Source organism: Schistocerca serialis, chromosome 10, assembly GCF_023864345.2.
Source record: "Schistocerca serialis cubense isolate TAMUIC-IGC-003099 chromosome 10, iqSchSeri2.2, whole genome shotgun sequence".
NCBI classification, from domain to species: Eukaryota; Metazoa; Arthropoda; class Insecta; order Orthoptera; family Acrididae; genus Schistocerca; species Schistocerca serialis.
Genome location: NC_064647.1, coordinates 50,908,002 through 50,919,726, shown reverse-complemented (window position 1 = coordinate 50,919,726; position 11,725 = coordinate 50,908,002). Strand labels below are relative to the sequence as shown.

Sequence of the window (11,725 nt, the reverse complement as noted above, 5' to 3'; positions counted from 1 at the left end):
GCCCTAGGTACGCATAGTAAATTTTCTGAGCTCGCACGCATTATTACGCTGTGAATTCCAACAGTTTTCTGCAGAATTGAACTAATAGTATAGAGATTTTATGTATTGCTGCAAAATACGTTGGTTGAGTCTAAGGGCATGCCCGGACCGATTTTTCTATTTAAAAACCGGGTCATTGGAAGCGTCCGATTCCACCCATCTGTTGTGTTGTGTGACGACATTGCAAGGTGAGAAACAATATACTTCTGATAAGATGTTGATGCTTTTAAAAAGAAAATCGATTATGCAAGAAACAAATTCGCACAAAAAACAGCCTCAGTGTTCCTAAGTTCACTAGCGTTAAAGAAAACGCGAGTTCTGAAGAATTCATTGTGACCTCGATGGAATTTCGAGGATAGTTTTCTAATTGTTTTGATGACATTGCCGACTTACATCTGTTTTACAGACCTTTTGCCATTTTAGTTGAAAGTGCCATTGCTCATGACCAGATGCAACAGATAACTGTAATGTAATTCTTCTGAGATAAATTCTTCCACGTCAAAACTGTCCAGAAGGACTAAGTTTCCAGCTTTGCACGCCTCTCCAATGAGCCTGCATACGTGATAAAATATTTAGATTAACATATGTGTGCGGAAGGCGTTTTTGGATCTTGAAACTAAAATAAGTCACGATTAAAGTACGCGGCAGCCTGAGAGCGAAAAATATGTGTAACTATTGCGTCTGTCCGTATGCCACCAATTTGTGGCAGATAAACGTTAGGTCTTCAGATCGCCAGAAATTATTTAAATAATACTGAAATTTGTTTCCTTAGTGATCTATATTGTTGAGAAATATGAAACCAAGTGGTATGCCATGCGATTGTATTGTGATCAGAATGCGGTGCGTTCGCAGTTTCTCCTTCCTCACGCTCAGACGGCGAGGTCTGGCTGCAGGGGAGCTGTGCAGCCAGGCGGGAGAGGTGCCGTTGCCGCTGCCGTTGTCATGACTGGACTTCAGTCCATGTATTCTGAAGGGCCGGTGGACTTTGCCTAATGCCCTCTGTCTGACTTTTGGGTTTGTTAACATTATGGGTTTGTTCGTGCATGTATAGTTGTAAGTGTGTTGTGTGAGGGGATCATGATTTATACCCTAAAGTGTCGGGATATTGTGTTTTTAGGATGTTTGTAGTTGACGTGGAATGGGTCTGAGCCCAGTGATGGTATCAGTTGGTAAGGTGATATTTCGGCAGTTTCGTAAAATGTTTGTGTTCTCAACTGTATTATAGACGATACATGGGCATGTTTGTATCTCTGTGTATAGTGGCGTTTGAGACGAACCATGGCGCGTCTGTGATGATACAAAGTGCTTTGTTCTGAATGACTCGCAATTTGCGTATGTGGGTGTCAGCAGCCATACCCCAGATCTCGCAGCCGTAGAGTAGAGCTGGAAGGACCACCATCTTCCAGATTTTTAGCTTTGTTTGCGTGGTCAGCCCGTTTCCTTTCAGGAGCGGGTAAAGCTGGAAAAGTCGTCCTGAGCCTTTGTTGCTCGCGTTTGTGATGTGCTCGCTCCAGAGGAGTTTGCTGTCAAACTTTAGCCCTAGGTATTTGATTGTGTTACACCAGGGAAGGTCATTGTCTTCGATCGTGATCTGCCGGTTTGGTGGCCGTCTTTTGGTTGTAAACGTGATGGCGTTGTATTTCGTAAGCATTGATTTTAGTTTTCCAAAGATTGTACCATTGCGTAATTTCGTCAAGGTGCCTTTGGAGATTGTATACTATGTAATTTAGGTTAGAGTGACTGGCGTATACGGCCGTGTCGTCCGCAAAGAGAGTTAATTTGGTGTTGTCCCTTTGGGGTATATCAATGGTGTAAATGCTGTAAAGGACTGGGCCGAGTACGGAACCTTGGGGCACTCCTGCCTCTATGGATTTGAGGTTGCTCTTGTGTCTTTCCAGGTTTACGTACAACTTCCTATCGCTTAGGAAGGACGCCAGTATTTTAAGAATGTGGTGTGGGCAGCCATAGTTGTGTATTTTGTATAGCAAGCCGTAGTGCCATACGCGGTCAAAGGCCTTTTCTATATCTAGAAATACGGCCCCCGTACTTTGGCCTTCGGCTCGTGCCTTGCAAATCTGCTCGACCACTCGGGTGGCCTGAGTTATTGTGCCATGTCCGGCGCGAAATCCAAACTCTTGTGGGATGGTTATATGTCTGGAGTGAGGTGAGGATAAGGCATTCGCGTATTTTTCCTAGGATACAAAGGAGGGAAATGGGACTACGGTTTTGTGGGAATACGGGATTTTTTCCGTGTTTGGGTATGGTTATGACCTTCGCTGTTTTCCAGGAGAATAGGGAGTATGTATGTTTAAGACAGGAGTTGAATATGTTTATTAGGATAAGGATGGCTGAGGGGGGTAGGTTTTTGAGCTGGGGTGGCTTGATGCCGTCAGGACCGGGGGATTTGTTGTTGCCGAGCCCTTTGATGGCCGAGCAGATTGTTGTTCTGTCACAGGTTGAAAAATTTTGTCCGAGCGTCTTCGTAAAATTCTCGGAACTGTGCGAATGACCGTTTCATCGTGGTCATCTGCCTCGTCATCATGTTTTCCATGAACTGTAGTTCCAAGGAATTTTGCCGTGGCCTCCGCTTTGTCGTGGGGGTCGTAGACTAGACCGTTTTGGCCGTTGATTTGGCGGACTCCTTACGCGACTTGATTATGCGCCAGAACTTTTGTGGATTATTCCCGGTTTCGTGGAGAGTTTGTTCCCAGAGAGAGCTTCTGAACTCAGCCAAGAGTACCCTGATTTCCTGGGCTAGACTGTTTACGATTCTCCTGTCTTCGGGATCGCGGTAAGCCTGCCACCTTTTACGGAAACGTTTCTTTGTGCGTAGTAGTTCCTGAATTTCTTCAGGTAGGTCCTGCCTTCTATTTAGATGGCGTGTTCTGGTGGATGTTTGTATGTTGCACTCGTTAATTATGTGGGTGAAGTGGTCCACAGCTTGATCTATATCCCTACGGTTTGTGAGTCTAGGTGGTTCGGTGGTATGCTGCCTGACTAGATCCCTGTAGCTGTCCCAGTCGGTGCTATATGTGTAATAGACTTTGTTGTTTCGGTTGTGTCTCGCTCCTGTGATTTCGATACCAACAGGGCCGTGGTCAGAGTCTATTTCTTTTATAACCACTGGGTCGTAAGCCCCGTTGAAGTTTTTTGTTACAAAGATGTCTCGTATATCGGGTCTGTGGTCTGGATTTTTTGGAAAGTGGGTCGGTTCGTCAGGCGCTATTATAGTCACATCATTGTGGTTTTGCACATAGTTGTACAGCGTGCCACCACTGTTGTTGTTTGCGAGGCAACCCCACGTCCTGCTTTTGGAGTTCGGGTCTCCAGCCACAATGACTTTCGGCCCTAGTCCTAACAGGGAATCCAGGTCTCTGACAGTTATGTTTCTTCCTGGAGGGTGGTAGCAGCTACGAGAATGACTAATCCCTGATCGAGCTTGATTTCTATGGCAGACGCCTCCATTCTTTCGAGTGGAGGGACGTCCACCACTCTGTGAGCAATGCTGTTTTTAATTAGTATTAGCGTTCCGCCTTTTGGACGGTCCGCTCTGTCTTTGCGATACATGGAATAGTTCCTAATCGCTAGATTTTGGTCGGGGTCGAGGTGCGTCTCTGTTAAGAGAGCTATGTCAACTCCCATATCATCCAGAAAATGTTCTAGAGTATGCTTTTGTCTCAGAATGCCGTCAGCATTCCAGTTTATTATGTACAGATTGTCTACTGTATTAAGGTCCGTCGAAGAAACTTAAAACTGCAGACGCTCTCAGCTTCGAGACCTTGTCAGGTGTTTGTTGCCTGAAGCTGTGCCACAGTGTTTTTTATTGTCGTGGCCACTTTGGCCAGATCAAACGAATTGAGTAGGCTGGCGATGCCTTGTAGTTGCGTCAGGGTTCATTCCCGCTGTGGGGAAGTGCGTGTAGTGCGGCAGACGTATTGTCCGCCGGGCTGGCTGCTGCGCGAAAGCCGTTACCTGTGTTTGCTGCGGTACGCTCCCTTTGGGTACCCTTTTAAATAACCGTGGGTACACTCCCACGGCTTCTCAACGTCGGGAAATTTGTGGTGTTTATGGCTGGGGCTGGTTTTTGTTTCGGCTTTCCAGCTTCTCGATTCGAGTTGTTTTTCATGGCTTGTGCCATTTCAATGTATTTCGGGCATTTCCGGTAGCTTGCTGGGTGTTTCCCCCGCAGTGTACGCACGTTGGATCTTTGTCTTTGGGTTTCAAGCACAGAGAGGATAGATGGGGCCCTGCGCATTTTACGCAACGTGGTTCAGCTCGGTAGTTGCGGCTGCCGTGGTTGAACCGCTGGCAGCGGTAGCACTGCGTTGGGCCATCTTTCCTTCTGTAGGATTCCGTCGTAAAGGCGTTTTACTTTGTAGATTTCACCAGCATTTTCACCTTTTACAATGGTGGCTATGAAGTTTGGTAATTTCACGAGCTGTGATTTTCCATTTATTTCTCGGTATTCACGCATTTGAATTACGTTTTCGACATCAAAGTTGAGTTCGGTCAACGCATCTTTTATTTCGAGCGGCTCCGCAAAGTCAGGGAGATATTTAATGACTACTTTTTGTAGTCTGTTTGGCTCTAGGTCATACGTGTGATATTGCATACCGCGAAGGGCGAGGTGTTGCCGGACATAGCGGTAGTCTTCTGGCTTGTCGAGTTGGAATTTAACAGTGTCTCCTTTGTATCTTGCTTTTGTGCCCTGGTTTGATTTCCTTGACGAAGTCAATATTGCCTTTTGTCTGGTAACTAATGATGGGTGGTGCGCGGATTTTCTTTGAAGACGCTGTTGCCCCAGGGCGGGGAGCGTCGCCTGCGTCGTGTGTGAGTTCACTGAATCTGTTTGAAGTGGGGACATTTGCCACTTCCATGTCCTCCTCGTCATCGTCAGGTAGAGGGGTGGCCATTGCTGCAGCCACGTCCTCCGTGGCTTGTTTTTTGCTGCTGACAGCAGACATGCCTGGTTCGCCTTCGGGTTTGTGTGTCTTTCTAGTGTGTTTTTTGTGTGTCATGTTTTGTTTTCGGCGGTCCCTAGCGGTACCACGCTCGACTGTAGTGAATGGTTGATCTGTTTGGGTAAGTCAACGTCTGGCATTGGGGAAAGTCACGAGACAGCACGCTGGGATTGCCAGTTGCACCTTGGCTGTCACCGTGGGGTATCCGGACCCTGGCTCGGAATCATCCCTATCTTCGGTGGAAGCAGAGTGGGAGCTCTGCTGCGTGGTGTCGTGATATTGGGAAGACTCGACAAATTTGCTCACGCGCATCATGACGAAGTTACGACAAGCATCATGAATAGCTAAACTCAACGACAATTTTGCCCGTAAACGGGCAATAAACTAAGCGCGTGTATTTCGCGGCGTTCGCACACCGTCTTGTTCAGTGTGCGTCGTCGCAAATACAATAACCAACACCGGCGAGCGCACTCCGTTTCACGACAGTCACGTGCGTCGGCGGAGAATAATGTAGCGGCGATGAGACCAGCGTTAGCGCAGTGCGTCCGAACAGGTCGGCGTCGCAGCCCAGAATGCGGTGGCCGGCTGGCGCGGGAGAGCTATGCATGCGTGCTAGAGCACAGTTCGCGTGCCGAATTCTCGGTCGTCGCTACAGGTAGTACACGATCTTGTAAAAACAATGATGGCGCCGAGTGACGGAAGTAAATCGTGTGTAAAGTGCCAAAAAACAGTTAATAGCAAGGAAATAGCTTTAGTGTGTGGATTATGGTGTAGAAAATCATTCCACAGTGATTGTGTAGGCCTTAGTAACAGAGCGGCCCGTGCAGTGTCGTGTTCTAAAGAGCAAATTAAGTTTCATTGTGAAGCTTGCGAAAATAGGTTAGGTATCGAACTTGTCAGAGGAAAAGAAGCGCATGAACCTAAAAGCTTGGAGAACAGTGTAAACAGTTGCTTACTGGAGCTTGTAGAAAATCTTCTGAAGTTAACATATGAAATATCACATGATAACTCGGCAATAAATAGAAAGCTAGATACAGTTCTAAGTTCAAATGCAAGATTGGAAGAGTATTTATTACAGTCCCTGAAGCGTTACGAAAAACGTAGTGGAGAAACCCCTGCCAACAGTGTAGTGTGTAAGGAAAGTGATCCTATTAGACGAATAACTGAAATTAATGTGGTAAACGACACAACTTCACATAACCAAAGCGGAAATAGTAAACAAATGTGCTGTCCATCAGAGCATCAACAAACTGATAACAGTTCGCTGCGTATTGCAAGCGATCTCCCCAGACATTTAACTGATGGTCAACAACAAAACGTTGCAGAAGCATGCAGTTCAAATGTAAGTAGGGAACAATCCAATGAATTAGAACGAATGTATGAAGTGATTGAAAATGTAAAAGTAACATCACGTAATCAAAAATACTCCATGTAATTAAAATATAACAAGTGTGTGCTACGATAGAAAGTATTATAACATTCATGCGAATACTAGAGACGAAACCCCGACAAAACATTCCATTTATTCTTTTACCGTTGATCCAAAAAAAGAATCGTGTGGCTGTGGGACGAGTTGTGCATTACAAAGTAACAGTTAGAAATTGAGGTACTTTGACAATACATGTGAACGGTAGCCAAGTGCGCTAATAATTACAAACAGTAACATAACATGTGCAATGGAACAAAATATTCCAATAATTACAAACTTGAGCTTTTACCACATTGAAACTGATATATGAAACAAAATTTTAGGTGTCTCAAATTAAAAGTTATAAAATGGCAAACATTACAATATGTCATTAAATGGACCATAATAAGTACAGTGGTAAGGCAGGGCATAATATTCATGTACAAAGTGGTAATAATGATTATTATATGTATAGTGCTTCGTTGCTAAATTACAATGGATAAATATTAATTAGAAAATCAAGACACAAATTTTGGCATTACACTGGTAAGGCGTTTTGTGCAAGATGGTAATTTACCCCCTTTTGTTCAAGGCTCAAGTTTTTACTGTCAATATCCAAGTTGTGTTTTCATCTTTTGATCTTGTTTGTTTACATTGAGTGGCTCTTAATTACAAAGCGCATAACGTATAGGATATACTGTGAGGTCATTGTTTTATCATTTATTATTGTTGTTAATGATTTCATCATTTTATGATTTTATAAAAGGATTTCTGCATAGGCTTCTTTTCCAAGAAGTACCCTACACAGTAAAAGGAGATGATGTACATCTTTGTCAATGAAACAGCTCATTTCATGAGTAACAAAGGGGAAAATATATGTTGAGACTATGGTTGAAGAACATAAAGCGTGCAAAAGTGCACTTGCAAACAGAATGTAAGCTCACTATCGGAGAATTCTAATGCACCTGGAAATCTCAAACATAAAGCTCCATTAAAACAATAGTTGGTACAGGAGATGACTCAGGCATATTCTACGGCAGAAAAAGATCATTGTTAATCCCTTGTTTTATTTTGTATTAACACCTCCTGATCTCGCACTGTAATGTTTGGAAAATGGATCTTTCATTTGACGGTTTATTGTGCAATTTATTCCTTATAGAAAATTCTGTTTTGTTTGTTTTACCTTTGAAAATGTAACTCCAAACTGGCTCCTGTTCCATGAGTGTGTATGGAACTCCTAGTGAAGTAGCATACTTAATAATGTTTTCAGTGATACACACAACAAATTGGAAGAAGTGCTAACTTGGTTCAGTAAGGATATTCAGTTTTTTAAATAGTTCTTGACAATGAATCTCACTACTAATTTTAGTTAAAATTGTTATCGTCCTCAGTTTGAAAATAGTGCCCATGTTTTGTGCTTTTAAACCCAAAAAAGAATCCATATGTGAGAACTAAGTGGAAATAAGAACAGTGTGTCACCACATGACTTTGGCTGTTGTTATGAATTCAAGATGGAGTGTGATGAGTCTAAAATGCTGACGACATTCTATATGCCAGTCTCTTTTTTTGTGTTATTTCCATGTCAACTGACTGTCAGTATTCATCCTTAACTAGTTCGTGTTCATTACACAGTATATACATTTGTCATCTATGTGTAAGGTGACATAGTTGTTTTCCCACTGTATGGAAATGTGCATGCTTTTTGTTTTCTTTGTTTTCAGTAAGGAGTATAACATTAAAACTTCCATTTGGCAGCCCTGCCCCTCCTTAAAAAACTATTAATTGCAAAGGGCACCAAATTATATAGAACTGGCTCTCTGTATGTTATTTGCTACTCATTGCACAAAAAAGAAAAAAGTTTCGTGGTGGTCATGACATTACTTAAACAAGTGTGTGGTATTTGTAGTTCACACAATAGTAACTTGGTGCACTCCCTTTCAGTGTCTGCAAGAGTGGGGGGTGCCTGATGACCACAGTGGTACACAGGACGCACGAAGCATCTTTAAAGAGGTGAGGGCAGCTTTACTTTTGTATTCTTCCTATGCTGCTGTGAATAATTGTATTACGTAACATAGAAAGGCAGTTTATTATTTATTTTCCATAAAAAGCAATACTTTTTTTATTTTCAACAAGTGCTACAAATCATGTCACATCTTGCAGGAAACAATTACAGAAACACAGTGCATTTCAGTTATTTATAGATTGTATGGTGCAAAGAAAGATAGCCTACCTTTCTGAGAGGCATTATGTATTACTATAAAAACACCTATTAGTAATAAACACCTGCAGAGCAACATCCACATGGGTACTAAGGAAGTTCGTTAAGCAGTTTGATACTCGTGTCATAGAGCCTGTTGTCTGTATCTTTTGTCTGATGTCATGCAGGGCGATAAACACAATCAGCGGAAGTGTGGTTACAGTGTAGCTGATATTTCCATTTTGTGGTGCAGTTGGCAATTTTTGTGCCACAAATAATGCATTTCAGTGTCACAAATTTAAACAGTACTTGTAGGTGCCACCCTAACTACAACCTCACAAATGTCGGCATATTTGGGGGGGGGGGGGGGGGGGGGGGGAATGCAACTGTGAATATTTAACATAAGAACCACTAAAACATTCTGTGGAATATGTACGGAGCCAATTCCAAGTGGTCAGCAAGTGTAAGAATTATATGTAGGTGTAGGCTACTAAATTGTAGGAAGTGCATCTACTAACATAAATCATAAATCCCTGTACAGTGCACTGAAAATTATGATGTAAGAAAAATATGTTAAATACATAATGGCAGTAGTAAACTGGTGGCATTGACTGGCTAGACAAGATGACAGATTCATTGGGAAAATAGGACTTGGTGAACATTGACATGACTTCGAGTGTATGAAATTATGTGGCGGCATAATGAAATTCAGTTGTGTAGAAAGCTTTCATGAGAAACAATGTACCGTAAAATTTAAGTTGTACTCCTAGGTTGATGCCTAACCACTTTCTTGCAAACTGGGATGTTATTGAAACAACCCACTGAGTTTTGAAATGATCAGCATAAATGTATTGTAGAGATTGAACAACTACATACACACATTTGCACCTAATCTGCATCTTTGGCTATGCTACAGATCAGTCCATCACCACAGCTAGTTTTCCTACATTTACATTTGTTGGCTTTGCCTTCTCACAACCAAACTGTAACATTCTAATCTTACCTAGCCCTCGAGCTACACTACAAACCAGCCTGTCACAACATACATTTTTTTTTCTAGTTCACACATGTACTAAAATAGGTGCTGCTTCAATTGGTTTGTGACACTACTTTGTACTTAATTTGCTAGAGGTGGCACCTACCAGTAGGACTGTGCAATGTGTGTGTGTGTGTGTGTGTGTGTGTGTGGCGTTGGAAGAGCAGCTGGATGAGTTTGCCACATTCCACTGACCACAAAATTTTCAGGATTTAAACTCAATCGAGAATCTGTGGGACAACGTCAGTCGTGCTGTTCGCGACAAACCTAGCACAGCTGGCTGCGGCACTGCAGTTAGTATGGCTCTGTGTCCCCATTGATACTTACCTGGGCTCCACTGACATTCTTCCTGAACATCTCGTTGCAAAAAGTGGTTATTCCAGCTTCTGACATATGGTCACATTAATGTGATTGGACAGAGTTTTTATCACGCTAGCAAAGATTTTATATCTACAGTAGGGTGTCCATTCGTCCTGTTTTTCCTGGGACAGTCCCGTTTTTTACCAAAATGTCCTGCTGTCCCGAAAATTTTTTTGGTGACACTCAAATGTCCCATTTTTTTATGATTCCGCTTAGCTAGAGTATTTTACGATACTGGTTGTTTGACTTGCTATGAACTGCGCAATTATTTACGCTAGGAAGTGTGTAATAACTTTCAGCATATCCCAAACATGTACCGAACTGTCAAAAATCGCAAGTAATTTTAAACGCACTACAGGTTACGAATAACAACGAAGATTCTTCTCCTCTAACTCGATCCACTGAATCCATCCTTTCGGTCCAGAGACACTCTACACCACTGATACTTGCTCTCTGGCTTTCGTCACCACACTGTTAGTGTTTTGCACTGTGCAATGACTGTTTCATTATGCAAAAACGAAAGTGTAATTTACCACTGATACTTGCTCTCTGGCTTTCGTCACCACACTGTTAGTGTTTTGCACTGTGCTACGACTGTTTCATTATGCAAAAACGAAAGTGTAATTTTATCAGAGATATAAAAAGCGAGTTTCCTTTTATCACTGGTAGTGGAGAAACTGTAGAATGTACGTTGTGCAGATCAAAATTTGCTATTGGTCATGGTGGAAGGTCTGACATTGTGAATCACATTAAGATGAAGGAAACATAGCATGAGTGATCAAACGAGAAGAGCAAATAAATGCATGAGTGACTACTATGTAAACTTAAAATCAGTAACAGAAATGGATAGGCAGTTGGCAGCACAAGAAGCTACGTTTGCATACCACAGTGCAATGCATAACCATAGCTTTAAGTCAGTGGACTGTACTACAGCAGTTGTTAAAAAACTTTTCAATCCTAAATTCACATGAGGACACACAAAATGTAATGCAATCATTTCAAATGTTATTGCACTGTATGCAGCTCAGCAGGTTTTAAATGAACTGAAAAGTGTTCGATTCATTTCTGTAATGATTGATACATCGAATCATCTGGATTTGAAGTTGGCTCCTCTCCTTATCAGGTATTTTCACCCTGAAAATGGCACCGCGGTGAAAGTGCTCAAATTGGTTAATATAGCTGGAGAAACTTCAGATTTACTTCAGAATTATGTGTTGGAGGTCTTAAAGAAATATGATCTTGAGGGAAAGATGATTGCAGTTTCTGCAGACAACAATAACACTAATTTTGGTGGTTAGCAGAGGAAAGGAAAAAACAATTTGTTCTATAAACTGCAACAGAACACAGTGAATAATATAGTAGGTGTTGGCTGTCCAGCACATGTGGTGCACAATTCTTTACAAACTGGCTCAGATTGCCTACCCACTGACTGCCAATTAATTGTAAACAAAATCTACCAGCATTTCCACATATATACAGTAAGGGTTGAATCTCTGAAGTATTTTGTAAGTTTACTGAAACTGAATACAAAACTGTACTTGGGCACAGCAAGACAAGGTGGCTGTCTCTGCTACCAGCATTGGAAAGAACTGTAGAGATATTTCCTGCTTTGAAATCATATTTCATTTCCCTTGATTAGTGTTCTGTTATCTTTAAACAATTCTTTGATAACTCTGTGTCTATTGTTCTTCTACATTTTCTTGTTAGCCAGATAAAACCTTTCT

The 11,725-nt window shown here is 42.1% G+C and overlaps 1 protein-coding gene across 3 annotated transcripts in view; it reads left to right on the top strand.

Annotated features, from left to right (window-relative positions):
- Window positions 1–5,532: 5,532 nt before the first annotated feature.
- LOC126425142 (zinc finger protein 454-like) overlaps window positions 5,533–11,725 on the top strand; it is a 200,685-nt gene continuing 194,492 nt past the window's right edge. For 2 of the 3 annotated variants that reach the window (XM_050088089.1, XM_050088088.1), the window contains exons 1-2: window positions 5,533–6,342; window positions 8,350–8,418. In XM_050088089.1, coding sequence (XP_049944046.1) covers window positions 5,680–6,342; window positions 8,350–8,418 — 732 coding nt within the window. In that variant the 5' untranslated portion in view covers window positions 5,533–5,679. The remainder of the gene's footprint in view (window positions 6,343–8,349; window positions 8,419–11,725) is intronic. The other variant, XM_050088087.1, reaches the window with a different exon arrangement.